The sequence below is a fragment of the Poecilia reticulata genome, linkage group LG11 (genome assembly GCF_000633615.1).
Source record: "Poecilia reticulata strain Guanapo linkage group LG11, Guppy_female_1.0+MT, whole genome shotgun sequence".
Taxonomy (NCBI): domain Eukaryota; kingdom Metazoa; phylum Chordata; class Actinopteri; order Cyprinodontiformes; family Poeciliidae; genus Poecilia; species Poecilia reticulata.
In genome coordinates this window covers 24657274-24673372 of record NC_024341.1, presented here as the reverse complement: position 1 = coordinate 24673372, position 16099 = coordinate 24657274, and the positions used below count along the sequence as shown (strand labels likewise).

Genomic DNA, 16099 nt, shown 5'->3' with positions numbered 1-16099 from the left:
AAAGTTGATTTTTCGGGGCGGAAAACAACGCGGTCCCCCCTCCGCCTCTTCTCTCCGGTGGTTGTTCCCTCTGGCAGCGAGCATGCAGAGCCTCACGTAGTGGACAGAAGCTAGGAGATGACTACTGCCTGCCTGCCGCTGCTGCTGTACACGTGCTGACGTAAAGACGTTTCCGTAAACAGCTACGCGACCGACCCGCGAAAGCAGGGGGCAGTACCGTGTCTGGGCAAAGGGTGCCGCTGTTGYGCCCCCAACTCTAGTAAACAACAAGTGATGAACCCTAAATAAAGACGTTGTAAAAGCACTGTGATTAATTTCAAAAGTTTGGATTATTTTGGTGTAAATTTRCTCCTTTTTTTTCTACCTATGAAGTCCTTAATTCGCTGTTGTAAAAATGACACATCGTTACTACAGAGCGGAAATGGGTGGTAACGAGCTACATTTACTGAGTTATATTTACTTCGGTAACTATTTAGAAAGAAATTGCTTTTAGGATTATTTTTATTACGCTGTACTATACTTGAGTAACTTTATATGAAGTATCATTACTCTTACTTGGGTACATTTTCAGGATTCTCTTCCCACTGAAAGAAAAACAAACACACCTGCAGTTTTTGTTAACGTTATTAAGTTTTTCTGTTAAAAGAAACTGATTTGTAAAAATTTTATTGCCTGATTTGTTATTTTTTCTGTTACTCATACTTATATGAATTATTGATTACAAATTATTACAGGAATTCCACTTAACTTTGCATAATCTGTAATTCTTGCAGTATTTATGTAATTATTTCACACTTCCTGTGCCACTGTCCTTTATAGCTTGTGAAAGTGACACCTGATTTATTTTAAATCAGATTAAAATAAAAGTAAGTCATGACTTTCTGTAACAGCGGACTGGTAAATGAACTTAGATCATTTCTTCTGACGTGAAGGCGAATTAAATGTTAACAAATTTTCACATTTAATTATTTATATATGTTACAATTATTTGAATCATTCATTCATTTTATGTGGTTTATTTCCAGTTTAGTTTAAATAATCACATATATAACCATTTTTTAAATTTGTTTTTGTATTTCTAGATTTGAATAAAAGGAGAATTAAGAAATTGAACAAAAATTAGGAATTATTTAGTTTTGTGGTTATAGTGAGGATCTTATTACAAAAATATTTTTATTCGGGTTTCAATTTTGTTTGTTTTTATTCACTGTATATGTTTTACAGTACTGGCATTGATCATCTCATCAAAAACATTTTGAAAAAATACAAAATAACACTCTGGGACATCTGCTGACAAACATAAGAGCCAAAGACATTTAAATAGTTTTCAGTTTCATAATTTCAACATTTCGCAATATTTTCAAAGAAAACCAGAACTAAAATACATCTGGAAAAACATCTGGGAAAAGTAATTTAATTGTGGCTCAAAACAGAAACTGCTGAGAAACATTTATTTAACCACAAGCACCAAAAAAACAGGACATAAAACTGTTTTGTAACACTTTATTAGCTTTTTCTGTTTTGACGCCAGCTTCCGTAACCATCGGAGGAAAACCGTCACATGCACGTAATCTTTGCCAGTTGAAATATTTAGGTTAMATAAGCAAAATAAAAGTCCAAAATCAGCTGAAGTGCATCTGGTGTCTGGGTTGAAACAAAATCTTCCTCTCATTGACATCCGTTCAGGTCCCATTCACAATAAAAACATCAAAAATAAAACCTCTAACAGACCAATAATGTCATACATTGCACCAAAACCCAGTGAAAGTTGGTTTATTAAACAAGCTTCAAACTATCAGATTACGTTACATTAATCTTTAGGTCATCTGTATGAGCTAATCCAGCAGGCACATAAATCCAGATGACGTAAAAATCACTTCAAGTCTATTTTTTCAGAGCATTCTAACATTTAAAAGACATATATAGAAGAAACTATAAAATATATCACCTGGAAAATAAAATCTTTTTTTTCATTTGTTCTTATTGCATAGATAAGTGATTGTCATCACTCAGAAATGCACACCTGAGTTTTTATTTTTATCTTTTTACAAGTGTACCGTGCTTTAACATTCACAGCTGTCCCTTCAAATAAATGTTCCCACAGTAAACAACCGTGTGCCTCAACCTAAATGAACTGATTCTACATTAAGCAAAGATGCCAAAATGAACACAACACACCAATAAATCAACAGAGGATAAAAAATTATAGGATTTTTTTGATAAAATGTCGATGATCTCATCACATGGGCAATTTTGGTGAAGATGATTGGCTTCTACCGAGGGCAAGACTCATCTGGAAGACAGAGACGAAAGGAAATTAAAGTGGATTTTTATTTACGTTTTGAATACAATCAGATTTTAAGATGGATTACTCTTCGTTAATAAATTACCAATTGTGTCTACAGGAATATACAGGTACAGTTTAACTCTTCTTCTTTATAATGAGCTTGCCCACATTGCTCACCTGTTATTTACAGATTTTACCACATTGATTTGGAAAATAAGATCTCAATGATCTGTATTTTCTCCTTCACAACAAACCATTCAAATGTCAGAGGAGTTTAAATAACAGCAAAAAAGCATGTTTATGAAATTCTGATGCTAACTAGCATGCTAAAGGAAGACATGCTAGCTTAATAATGAGTAGATATTTATACTACTTAAAAACTTAAAGGTAATAAAATCAGGTATACACAGGCACATAAAATAAAACTTAAAAWGATGCTGAGAGCTTTGGTAATGTAGCAATCCTCTGAAAATTTTAGGAGAAAGACTGCTACAACGCTAACTAGCAACACTAACTCATTTTTACACAGTTAAAACAGTGATTATAAAAAAATAAAAGGGAAGTTATCTGAGGGTTAACAAACTGTAATGAAGAGGAATTAAATCATTGTTTTGACCTTTTGGGGAAACAGTGTCAGTAACAAACTGAAAACTACAATGCTAGCAGGCTAAAAAAAGTCCAAATACTTGCAAAAGCAACTGGTGCTTTCAACAGAAACAAATTATACAAAGTCATACAAAAACAGTGTCTTTGTGCAATTTGGTGAATATTTATAAGGATGTGGTTGCAAAGCACAAAAAAAAACACAACTGTATGTCATAACTATTTTAAAACAGTAAACGATTTAGCAGCATGTTTTGTTGGAAGTGGACTGTATTTATGTTGTGCATTTCTGCTAATCACTCAAAGCATTTTATATTAAAGCCACATTCACCAAATTGCACTCACAAACATGTATTCAAACATATTCAGCTCTGGAAAAAACTAAGACTCCACTGCACTGAACCTCAGTGAAAACCTCCAAATATTGATTCCTCAACTCTTCCTGAGTTACAACATTAGTGTTGTTGTTTCTGAATTAATATGAACTTGTTTTCTTTGCGTTATTTGAGCTCAGAAAGCTCTGCMTGTTTTTTCTCATTTCTCATTTTCTCCAAAGAAATACTAAATTTTTACTTGGAATTTCAGACATTTTGTAAGTAGTTYATAGAATAAAATAACATTGTTACGTTTGCTCAAACATAAACCTATAAAATGTAAAATCAGAGAAAATGATCATTTTAAATGGTCTCTTAATGTTTTCCAGAGCTGTATATGCAGATCAGCAGGCAAAATGTGGTAAAGTGCCTAGAAACAGGAATAAACATGAAGCTGGAGTCGAACCCACAACTTTCAGATTGAAAGAGAAGTCAGTTCAGGTTAAAGGTCGATGGTACAAATATGAGGCAGTGGTGAGGATTTATGCCTGTAAAACATTTGTTTGCTGTTTTTTCCAATGTGATTTATAATCTCTGTCTCAGGGGTGTACAAACATTTTTGTCACATGGGCCAAAACTGTCGACTGGGTAAAAAAAAATAAAAAATCCTAACCTAAAATCAAGCAAATAGAGTAGCCCTTTTTTTTTCAAAATGTATTTCTAGCGTAGATCCAAAAGTTGAAAATGATTTTTATGACAGTGTAGTACGACCATTATAAATAACAAAAATTAAATTAAATTAAAGGCAGAGTAAATTTCCTCCAAAGACTTCAGGAATTTAGTGATTAATCTCAAACATTTTCTAAAAAAAATTGGAAATTGTTTGAGTTTGAAAAGTCAAAAAACATATTTTTTGTGGAAATGTTCAAGTTTTTTGAGGAAAACTTCTGAGATTAATGTCAAAATGTTTGAGTTTTTTGGCGGAAATTTACTCTTTTTTTTTTCTCCACTAATGGCCCCAGGCCGCACTTTGGACAGCTGTGCTCTAGCTGGAGGTTCACCAAGAAAAACCCTTAATTTTGACTAAAACATCAACTTTTTAAAGATTTTTTTTAAAAGGAAATCAAACCCTACAGATCGATAATTTCTCAGGAAATCTGTAAGACATGCAGAAAACCTTCATTAAACTTTGTGTCTTCGGAGACGGGGGTGACACTGACCCACTCTCAGGCGAGGTGCCGTCGCCGTCCCTGTGCTCTTTGTGGTTTTGAACACAACTTCTCCTCCTCCTCCTCCCTCACCTTCACCATCGTCCTTGTGCGCCTCCTTCTCCTTTTTCTCAAGGTCATAAGGGAGCGGGCTCAGCGTCAGCATGAAGGTCTCTGAAGGATACTCGCACACCTGCTCCAGCTGGTCTTCATCAAAACACACCTTCCCCTGCAAGAGACAGCACACATTTTGGTTTTATTGTATTATATTAAATGAGCGGTGTCGCACTGTAAAACATTTAAGCTGCATTTAGTTGTYTATCTTCTGCTCTTTAAGTCAAATAAATTTAGCGACTTAAGATTTTGAACCAAAATGTCTGAGTTAGTGAAAGATAAACTTACAGTAGCAAGTTGGGTTAACTTTTTATTAATTTCTTAGGTTAAAAAAACTGAAAGAAGAAAAAGACAAGAGAGGGAACTATTTCCCAGAATGCTTAGCTCTTTTGAGTAAGATGGAAGTGCGTTACATTTAYATGAGTAAGTTGAAATTTTACTTAGCTGTTCAAAAATAGTGTTAATGTTAATGAGACTCCTGATTTATTGAAAAGGACAAAARCATTTTCACTAACAGACATGATGGGTTTTACAGCATTTTTCCCTTTATAAATTAAATTAACATTTGACAACCCCTTTTAAGTTTGAGAAAAAATAAAAACACAAAAACCTGTTTTTTTCAAATACTGTAAAACATTTGAAGGTGGTTTAACTTGAAAATGAAAGTCCACCTGCTGCCTCAAAAATGAAATTTAGGTCAATAAGGAAATTGTTTTGGTTTTAACTCAGAAATTAAAGTTCATGAAGTTGATTTAACAACAAGAGACATTTTTCTAAACATTGTTTTTTAAGTTTATCTTCAATTGTAAGTTTTAACTTAATGCTGCAATTTAAACCAAATAATTATTTCACAATGTGCTACAAAAAAAATTCCCTCACCTAGTTAAAGAACCACATCCTAACAATATCAAGTTAGAATAGCTACTTATTTTACTTTAGAATAAATTAAATTCTTGTTTCAAATTGCATGAACAAAATTTCTGACCTGATAATGAATTTTATTAAACATCAGAATGAATTCTGCTCAGAAACATTTAGTGTGAACAGGACATGATCCTCAAGCATTCGGTTTTTTTAAGTGCTAACCTAAAAACTCTGGTTTATTCAACTCTTGGAGGTTTGACAAAATTAATAAAAAGTTAACACAACTTAATACTGAAAGTTTATCTTTCACAAACTCACACAAAATCTAGAACTTGCTAAATTTATTTGACTTACAGAGTAAAACTAGATGTTTTACTCTGCGTGAAAGCTTAAAATCCTTGCAAACATGACTTATTGTGGAAAACCGTTTCTAGCTGAAAGCAAACGGCTTCAAACTCGACCTATTTCCTCTTAGATATGCTAACTTCAACTTGCAAAAACAGACAGGGTGTAGGTGCTGGAAAAAGTTTCAGTGTGTYTCTGAGAGGCGTTTGCACACGCTATGACTGTTAAGCCAACTGACAGCGTGAGGCTTAAAACAGCAGAAATACTCCAAACACCCCATGMAAACGTTGACTGGAGAGCGACGCAAATTAGGAAGCAGAAGCAGAAACTGAACGCTCAGTTCTGGTTTTCTGTAAAAAGGGAAAAAAWGTAGAGCAAAGCCCAGCGGAGGTTGTTTACGAAGCAGTTAGTCTAAAAGGAAGCAGTGGCACATCGACAGACTTAATCACAGAAGCTCAGCTCCGATGGCTGGATAGGGCAGTAAGTACATTTAGAAGTGCAGACAAGGTGTGCATGGAGCTGCTTCACCTTGAACTGTAGCCATCTGAAGTGCAGAGAACAGCTCCGCTCAAGTGAGGCTGGCCGAATCAAACTAAGGCACAGAAGGCTAATCCTGCATCCCTSACCCTGATTAACCCAGGCTAACACTGCAGGAGAGCAGAGCCAAAGAAGAGGGAAGTTCATGCATTTAAATGCAAAGGCACAACAATGCAAGGCTGAAACTAGTGACAGAGAGTAGCTTTGAGGTCGCCTCCTACACTGACTTCCTTTTGCAAAACATTCGTGGGACTATGCAGAGGTAAAAAAAAAAATTCAAACAATACATGAGACAGAAGAGTAAATATTACAGGGGAAAAAAATGCCCAACAAGATCTTGCTGCAGGAGTCTGTGTTTAGTAATATTACACAAGATCTGAGGTACAAAAGTAGAAAGAAAAGACTGAGTCAGTTGAAGCACAGGCGGTTCACCCTCCTACTGTGATGTGATGCTGCTGAGGGGGGAGGGAAGGACGCCTGACGTCAAACGGTCTGAAAGGCACCAACGTGAGAGCAACAGGTGGTCAGAAAATCACTTTGTGGTCATCTCTTACTCCAGCTAAGAGAGCAAGTCCTTGTAGCCTGAATTACATGACAAAAAGCTAAAAGGTGTATAGAGATTCTGTTTCTGCTACTCTTAAATGTAGCAGAAACAAGGAAAAAAATAGTTTTGAAATTATTTTAGGAAAAAAGCAAACCAAGCAGACCTCAACCTGTGAGAAAAAGGCATTGCCCTTAAATATAGATTAGTTGAGCCGCAACAACAACCACCAAGAGTTTCAACTGGCATTGAGTCGTTTACTGTTGACCTTTGCAACTACATCACTAAATCATTGAAAGAGGCCATAGGAAGTGAGGGACGGGAGGATTGAACTGAGCGACTGAAATTGTTTTCCTAAGTTGTTTTTGCCAGTTTTTTTGTGGCTTTTACTTGTTTGAGTCGAGCTAATTTGTCTGTGAACGTAAGTCACCTGGTTGGGGCTCATAGGCGGCGGTATTTACAAAAGTTGGAAATTGCTAGCTTAGAAACCGACCCGTACCTCCTCCCTCCATACGTGTTGACCAAATGACCGACTCCACCTGAATTCACACCACATGATTTATGTCACTGTGTCATCAACAGTGCTTCCCCTTAAACCGGAGCAGGATTAAAAACACAAAAAAACGAGAAGCACAAAAGACTAGAAGCTAACCAGTTTGTTTTTTCCGGACATGCTAGGCTACATGACGGCGCGGCACTGTTTCCATGGTTACGGCTAGACGCGTARCTTCTCCATAATACAATATTTGATATGTTTCKWATCACACTTACTTCTCAAATAAATTAACGTTAATCTTCTTACCTTGTAAAAAGTGTCGATACAAATCCGCGGCTACACCGAAGCTGACAGTCATTATTATTGACAGTTGCTAGTCGTTATGATTAACGGCTGCGATCCATCGCCGCCATCTTTCCTCATTAAAAGTTCTACAACAAAATGACGAGTTTGGTTTRTATCCTTGTCTTTTCCTGCAGCCGCTCGTTGATTTTGATTATGGCATTTGACACAATGTTTATTGCTGGTTTAATAATGGGTCACTGTATTATGGTCGATGTTATCTACCTCTGCCAACATCTAAAAATCATTCACTGTCCTCTTCTGCTCTACAGTGAGATAAGTTTGACTGACAAGACCAGCCCACCAGGTCATGCCTGTATGTTTCCAGTTAATAATATTCATCCCTCTGTTGCCGCTTTCTTGCTATATTTAGCAACATTTCAGACAAAAAAAAAAATTGGTATGACCAAAATCAGAATCGGCAGATCACGTTTTTTAAACATTGGTCATCGGGAATTGGCCAAAAAATTCGTGCATCCTTTCTTTGAAATGCCCTTTTACTGAAATGTAGTATAAAAATAAACGTAACTTGACTTGAAATCATCATTYRAAAACTGATTTTTGTATTTACCCATGTTCTCTTTCTCTGACATTTAAATTTGTTCAATTATGTGACAAAATCGTTAATTTGTAGCTAAGCATCTGAGTATGAGGATAACCTTAAGCTTTAGTCACAKAGGAACTTAAAGAAGTCCTTAAAACAAGAGTTTGGGGATTTAAAACTGGACTCCACATCTCTTCCGTTTTGTCAACCTTATACATTTCTTTTAGAGAAGCTCAGACATCTGAAAGAGGAAGCGAGTAAAGACACACAGCGTGACAGGGAGTTTCTGTCAAACCAAAGAAAAATACTTTAATCTTCTCACAACAGATAACAACAAATTGCCACCATGTCTTTATCTCTCCTCAATGCCACCCGAATACCAACCTAATCTTCAAACACTGGCTATTTTCCTCACTAAACCATGCACATCCAACTAAAACTTGGCCGTCTGACGTCTGAAACACTCAGAGGAACAACATGCTCAAAGATGGACCTGCAGTCCAGCGACCCGAAGCCCCCGCTAGGGTCAGAGCCAAGAGCAAACAAAGAGTGATTTGTGTGAGAGGCAGCAAAGGCTGACTCAACAGTTACAGGATGAGAAGGAAGCAGTCTAYGGGGRAAATTTCAAGCAGCTTAGAAGTGTTAAAACACCAAAACAGCKACTTGAGTCATCTAAAAAAGGCTGGAAATGTCCAAAAAGAGCAAGAGTGATCTTCACAGGATGGTGAAAAGCTYTACTTTTGACTCTTACTTGCATTTCCYTACTTATGAAAGTAAAATTWACTTTGTACAGTGAATTATTGGTGAAGTGTTCTTGTGAAGTTATCCTGCGTGAATTCTCTCATAAAATCTTGTGATTCAAGYAGGTACACAAAATGTATAAAACTGAAGAAAGGGAATAATTTTTGCCTCTCATTGTGGTTTCTTATGCAGCTTTTCTGCCTCCACTGAAGCCTACACTGCAAAAACACAAAACTTTACCAAGTATTTTAGTCTAGTTTATAGTGCAAATATCTTTGTATACTTGAAATAAGACAAAACTAACTTAAAAGTAACTTTTTAGCAAGTTATAGAGGCTTATTTTAAGTAAACAATTCCTTAATATTGATGAAAAAGTATTARTTCCAATGGCAGATTGTAAAACTTATAACAAGACATTTTCCCCCATTTTATAAGTTAATTAATCTGCCAATGGAACAGCACGTTTTCATCAATATTAAGAAATTATTTACTTAAAATCAGCCTTTATAACTGGCTAAAAAGTTACTTTTAAGTTAGTTTTGTCTTATTTGAAGTGTGCTAAAAACTGGACCAAATGACTTAGTAATAGTTTGTGTTTTTGTAGCGCAAGCTTCAATCTGCTTTTGTCCCATGCTTAGTGTGTTTATTTAAAACAATAAAACACAAAAGGCAATAAAAGTTWAAAGGGGGAAAGTAGAGCACAGGTGTAACAAGAGATCGCKCCAGGGTTTATGGCTCAGAATCAAGATGCCGTGCTTCATAAGGCTTTAACTGGCTTAGCTCCTTCTCCGTGATAACACTTCTCGATCAAAGGGGATGTTCTCCTAGTGCAGGGGTGTCCAAAGTGTGGTCCGGGGGCCATTCGTGGCCCTCAGACTGATTTTATGTGGCCCCAAACTACAGTTGAAAAATGATATAAATTTGGCCTGTAGATGCAGATGGAGACTTTTAATTTGAAATCAGTCACTAACATGACTTACCTGCACAGCAAAATGTAAAGTACARCACAAAGTATTCGTCTTTTTCTAACAAAGTTTTAATAAAAGATTAAGCCAAGTTCATCCAGAGACTTTTACTGAAAAGCTGCACCSAAATCAGCTTTTATTCTTTCTTAAACTTGGCTAAATATAGCTGACATTTTGAAAGAAAGKGACCCAAATCCTTTTAAAAACTGAAAAATAATGTCAATACAGCAAAATGCAAAATTATAGTAGTAAGTAGTACATTTCTGTAAAAAATCTCAGATATTTGCTAGAACGAAATCTAATTTTTAGATTAGATTTTACAAAAAACATGAAAATATATAAAAAAAATTCTAAGTTATTGGCAGAAATTTAATCCTGTTTTTATAATGGACCTAATGTTGATTGTTTGATTTTAGGTTGTTTTTTTGGGCCTGTGACTACTTTTGAATCTATGATTTTGACCCAATTGACAAAAAGTTTGGACACCCCTGTCCTAGTGAAAGGGTATTGTAATTGACAACAAGACAAGTCAAGAAAATGATAAACTTTGATTTTGGCGAGACTTTAAACTCAAACTCAGATATATTTCTGTATAGGTGGGTAAATATGTCTGGGAGTGAATGTTGTTCTTCCATTTTATATGACTTAAAGACTAAAACTTACCCTCTTTGGTGTCACTTTACTCTTGACCAGACAGGACTTTTCCAGATTCTGATATCCACCAATCACCTCAATTTCCTCCACCGCTGGATACTTCTTCTTCGAAGGSTCATCCACAGTGGGGCTCATCGGTTGCTGGGGTGGGGCTTTAGCAGACCCTGYCGATGCTGCTGCTGGTACCRCTGTTCCGGGCCTCGCCACCGACGCCGTGGCTCCTCCTCCGACAGGCTTTCTGGGGGTGATCGTGATGGTGGCGCCTCTCTTTACCGGGCCCCCAGAAGCGCTCTTGATGGTGAAGAGCTTGGGCGAGGCGCTGGGAGACGGAGAGATGCTGGGGGAGTTGACAGGAGATGGCAAGCATGGCGAGGAGGCTGGAGTCGGAGCACAGTTTGTAGGTTTCAGGGAGTTGTCAGGTGATTGGGTTCTTGAAAATGAGGAGTTGATGGTGATAGTTTGCTTCTGCTGAGATGTTGGGGAACAAAGGTGTTGAGGAGACTCCTTGGGGTTGAGGTCTGGTGTTTCTCCAGCTTCTTTCACCTGCAGCTTTAGCTCTCTTTTGGGACTCTGTTGTATTTTTGCTTCTCTTTCCTTTGCAGAGGTATTTGCAGATGACTTCAGCACTTCCTGGTCTTTCAGCTGAAACTGCTCGATCTGTTGCTGTATCGTCTGGACCCCRCGGATGTCGTCACCTSCTTTGCTTTTGCCATCCCCCTGCTGGGGGSTTGACATAAACGGCTTCACTTTAACAAGGTGTACAGAAGATGGGATGTCTACTGTCCTGTCCCTCAGATATAAGCCAGTTCTGGAGCCAACTGTGTCCAGGTTGTAGATCCGACTCATGGCTGCCAGAGAGTTGGGATGAGGCGGCGAAGGAGAGAGAGATCCTATAGAATCTGTAGAAGTTGTGTATTTCTCCAACTCCTCCTCGGAGAGCTCCCTGTCTTCCTCCTCCTCTTCTTCGTCTTCCTCTTCTGCGCTCTCGTATTGGGCCCTGTGCTGCTCCAGGTGCGGCTCTACATTTTTCAGGGGGTCAGCTTCATCCTCGGAAATCTGGGAGCCTTCAGAGGCAGAAGCCGAGCGCTCGCCTGCCACTTCCTCTCTGCTGCTGTCTTGTGAACTGAGGACAGAAACAGGAAGCTGAGGGCTGGTTTTCAACACGCCGACTTCCTGTCTGACGTCATACACACCCGTGCATGTYTGCTCTACTGCTTCTCCCTTTACGCTCTCCGGTTCAGCCGGCCTTGTCTGAACCGCCACAGCTTCCCACTCTTTCTTTACCTCACTTCCTCTCATCTCGTAGCTGTCCTCTGCTGCTGGAGCGTCACAGACGTCTGCAGCTTCACACCCATCTCCCACCCGGGCCTCTCTTTCTCTTTGCTTATCCAGCTCTCTCTGCCTGATCTTCTCTCGGAGGGACTCGATCCGGCTCAAAGGTTTTCCGATCCTCCAGCTGTCCCTCCTTTCTACCCTCTGACCTCCTTCCCAGTCTTGTCCATCCACGCTCCGACACTCGCTGCCTTTTCTCTCCGCCATCTCTTCGGCAACATAAAACACAGTCCTTGGGATTTGAACCTCAAGAGKTGGGATCCTTTTTGGAGATCTAGGAATCTCTCTCTCTGGTCCGGAATGACCTGTTTGAAGATCCTCTTCATGTGCAGCAGTGTAACGTCTTTCCTCCTTATCGTTTATGTAGATAGTTGTGTCCCCTACTTTTTCTATTTTGCKGATAAGATCCTCGGTTTGTTGGGATAAACCGGAGTGCATKAGGTAAGGTCCTAGTGGTCCTGTGCCGCTCCACTCTGGCCCTCGGTGGGGGATCCGATCTGGGACCATGGAGAGCAAACTGGAGCACTCTGTGAAAGCTGAATCAGGTTTGCATTGACTGTCAGGAGCTTCACTGGGGTTAGGCGACTCTTCCAATGAAGCACCAACATAATCTGTTTCAGTTTGCACTTTTCTTTCCTGTCYATCCTCTGCTTCTGAATCTTTTTCCGAACTTCTCTCTTTCCTAGCGTCTCTTTCTGCTCTTGCTCTACCATCTTGTCTGATTGGCACTCTTCTYGCAAACGATATTCCCTCTGTGTTTTTCACCGATGCCACCGTGAACCCCTTGTCTCCATCTGCGTCCAATACTTTCTCTGCAGYTCTCTTATTGACAGACTCAACTTTCTTCAGCTCACTCCTGTGTTTCTTCCAGATTTCTGCATCGTTTATCYTCTGATTTACTTTTTCATCCTCAGCGTTTACATTTCTTTGCTTTCCAAAGCGCTCCTTGCAGCTCAGTCTGAGCTTTGCTACCCCTGCTATATCCACCCAAGGAGCAACGTTTTTGTYTGGGTGAATTCTCTCTTGATCGCCTACATTTCCTAACCCGTTCTCCACAGTGCCAATGACTCGATCCGAGAAGCTGAAGGAGCGTTTTGGGATGCTTTTCATCAGYRTGTTCTTTCCGTTTGCCTTTCTCTCCTCAGACTGTCGATCATCTTGGTCTCCGGAGTATTTTCTCCTCCCCGATTGGAGGAAGTTATCTGAACTTTTGGACCGAGATGGAGGCTTTGGATGCTCTCCRAACTTACTGAGCAGCTTGCTGACCCTTCCTCCCTTCTCAATAAACACGTTGTCATCACAGCTGTCTCCTCCGTCGTCTTTATTGATCACAGTTGCCTGACCCCAGGGTTTATCCTTCTCTTTTTCCCTCAGCCAGGACATTTCTGATTTCGTATCTCTGGTTACATCCAAGCTGCTCTTCCCTTCTCCGTCCTCTCTAGACTTTCCTCCCCCTCCTGTCCGATCTTCGGTGCTGACCGACGGCTTGATGATCAGAACTTCAGAGGCTCGGATCTCTGTCACGCTCCCTCCTCCTGCCAGGATCTCCCTCAGGTCCATCTTCATCCCTCTTTTCCCCTGCTGGTCCTCCTCGGGTGTCTCTCTTTCCAGCTCCCTCCATCTCGCCCTTCTTTCATCGCTGCCTTTTCGGTCCTGCTCGATGATGATGATGTTGTCGGCTCGGATGGTTCGAAGGCAGGGAAGAACGGGTGAAAACTGACCAGACRATTGAGGGACATCTTTTTCCTCCGTCTCTTTTTTCCCTTTAAGGAGCTCCTGCTCTTTCACTGAGTCTTTCCACTGTTTTTTGTCTTTTTCGCATCCTTCTTGGTTGTTCTCYTTTTCTTTTCCTAGACTCTTGTCCCTGCTCTTCTCTTTCTCCCACCCTTCACTCAGATCCCTAAACCTTTCTATTTTCAGCTCGATATCTCGTCCTCTGCTCACCTCCACTTCTTGCGACCTRACACAGAGTTTTCCCTCCACCTCATTTGCCGCCTCAAGATCTTTGCCTTTTCTCCACACACTTTGGGTACGAATAAACGGGTTCTCGTGGACTGGAACGATGGTTTCCATCGACACCTGACTTCCAGGTTTGGGYTCTGCGTCCAGCCACATCCCAGGATCCGGACTGAGTGATGTCTCGCTTCCCAGATTGACCGTAATCGAGCTGTCAGTGTCACTCAGGCAGTCAGAGGGAGTTCTGGCATCCACCTGGAGCAGGCAGATGTCTCTGTCCCTGTCACCTAAACTYTCCTGCTTGGCCTTCCTCCGCTGGATGATCCCTCGTTTCCAGGCGGGCATGCTGGCCAGCTTCTCYTCCTCCTCCTTTTCTCTCCTCTCYCGCTGCTCCTCCTCTCTCCTCTTTCTCTCCAGAAGAAGCTGCTTCCATTCTGGCARAGAAGAAACAGACATAACAAAAAGAAATGTGCACCTCTTTGGCCAAAGTGGGCGAAGCCTCTCTCCCGGGAGATTTAAGGAATTATCTGTAATAAAAATAAAAAAACAATAAAGTATTAGCAAAAAAATCCTGTTTTGTTTCACTAACATGTCTAATAATGATAAAACATCTCATAGTTTGCGATATTGTTTGGGATTTAGATAACTCTGATTCTGCTTTTGCTGGGAAATACTTACAGACAACGAAGTTTGCGCAAAGATTTATCGGATCCAATGCGCTCCGTCTCTTCTTAATCTCCCCAAGAGCGAATAAATAAAATAAAAAAAGAAAGAAAGAATCAAGCCTTTTTAACGTTTCGTTTAAAATGCATGCAGTCCCGCGAAGTCACCCGGAAAGTTGACTTTGCCTGAAGGCGAGATCGACGGCAGCTCCGTCCGTCTCCAGCTCCAGAACTGCAGCGCTAATCCGATAACTGCAGCCAATTCCGTCAGGAGAGTTTAGTGGCACACACCATATTGTGGGAACTAAGAAAAGGAGTTTAAAGAGCAGAGCCGTCTGCCCGGCTCCTGACCCCCTCCCTCTGTCCATCTATCCGTCCGGGAGGACCGACTGGGGAGGATGATGAGGAAGAGGAGGAGGGAGAGGAGCGGCCATGAAACAGACCAGATTTACCGAAGCGCAAATCTGCTGCTGTAAGGTCAGCTTCACTGGCAGAGGCGGCCCAAAGCTGGAGGAGGCCCTAAGAACAAGTTAACCCCAGACCTGGGGGGCCGTCCACATAAAAACAAGTATAGGTAGATTTGTACAAAAACAGAAATACTGCCTGAGTGTGCTGAAACTGAGTGTTAGACTTCTCTTTTAATTGAGATGTGATGAGTAAATGAGAGATAAAAGCAAACAGAGATAAATTCATCATCATGTTTAACAAGAAAAACTTTATTTAAATGTTTGATTGTTTTATGGCTTTGAGTCAAAACAGTAAAACTTTTTTTTCTTAGAAAAAGTGACCCAAAACATTAACTTATTGCCAAAAACCGACAAGGTGTTTTTATTTTTTGTTTTGTTTTATTTGTTTTTTATCTGCTTGGGATGTTTTTGGACACATTAGAGACACAGATTGAAGTAGAAAAATTTATAAAATGTGAGCTTTGCATGATATRTCCCACTTATTTTCATTAGATAGCAGCAGGGAAAGAACTAAAACCTGCAGGACAGTCGGCCCTGAGAGCCAGGATTAAAAAAGCACTGATCKGGGGGACAGCTWTGAATCTGTTACCTTAATATTTTATTTAGAAACACAGTAAAACAAAAGTATCTGTAAAAGAGTGCAATAAATCCTTAAAAAAAGAAACAGAAAAACATCCAAGGTCAATGTATTTAATTTAGAGTAAAAAATACTGAAAGTTATGATTGTGGTTGTCTGGTGTCAAAATCAAGATTATGAGTTTCCTTCTGTATTAATAAAACTAAAATATATATATAAATAAACACTCAGCATATTTGATAAGTGGCTCTTAAAATGAATTAATATTTAACATCTTTTCACATTGATGTAATTTGTCACTATACAAAAAAATCCTACTTTGATTTCYTGAAGTTTTGTTTTTGTGGATGTTTAGAGTCCGGAGGGCCATATAAATGACTACGGTGGCCCAGATTTGGCCCATGTGCCTTCAGTTTTAAACCTGTGGTCTAAATAAAACTATTACAGTACTGTGAAAGTAGACAAAAGCAATGGTCACCCTGTATTATCCAGACATGAAGTTTTGTTCAAGTCAGTCAGAGAAATAAATTCATAGTATCAGAAAAGCACC

The 16099-nt window shown here is 39.5% G+C and overlaps 1 protein-coding gene across 3 annotated transcripts; it reads right to left on the bottom strand.

The window, feature by feature from the left end:
* Positions 1–1398: 1398 nt before the first annotated feature.
* On the bottom strand, positions 1399–14957 carry ppp1r18 (protein phosphatase 1, regulatory subunit 18). 3 transcript variants are annotated; one of them, XM_008422779.2, is made up of 4 exons: positions 14522–14957; positions 10565–14370; positions 4425–4641; positions 1399–2293 (listed from the first exon to the last, which is right to left on the bottom strand). In XM_008422779.2, exons 2-4 carry the CDS (start codon positions 14297–14299, stop codon positions 2274–2276), a joined length of 3972 nt encoding a protein of 1323 aa, XP_008421001.1. In that variant the 5' UTR covers positions 14300–14370; positions 14522–14957; the 3' UTR covers positions 1399–2273. The 3 variants fall into 3 exon arrangements, with proteins under 3 accessions (XP_008421001.1, XP_008421002.1, XP_008421003.1); XM_008422780.2 differs by having other exon boundaries at positions 4506–4641; positions 14522–14956; XM_008422781.2 differs by having other exon boundaries at positions 10565–14277; positions 14522–14956.
* Between the last annotated feature and the right edge of the window lie 1142 nt (positions 14958–16099).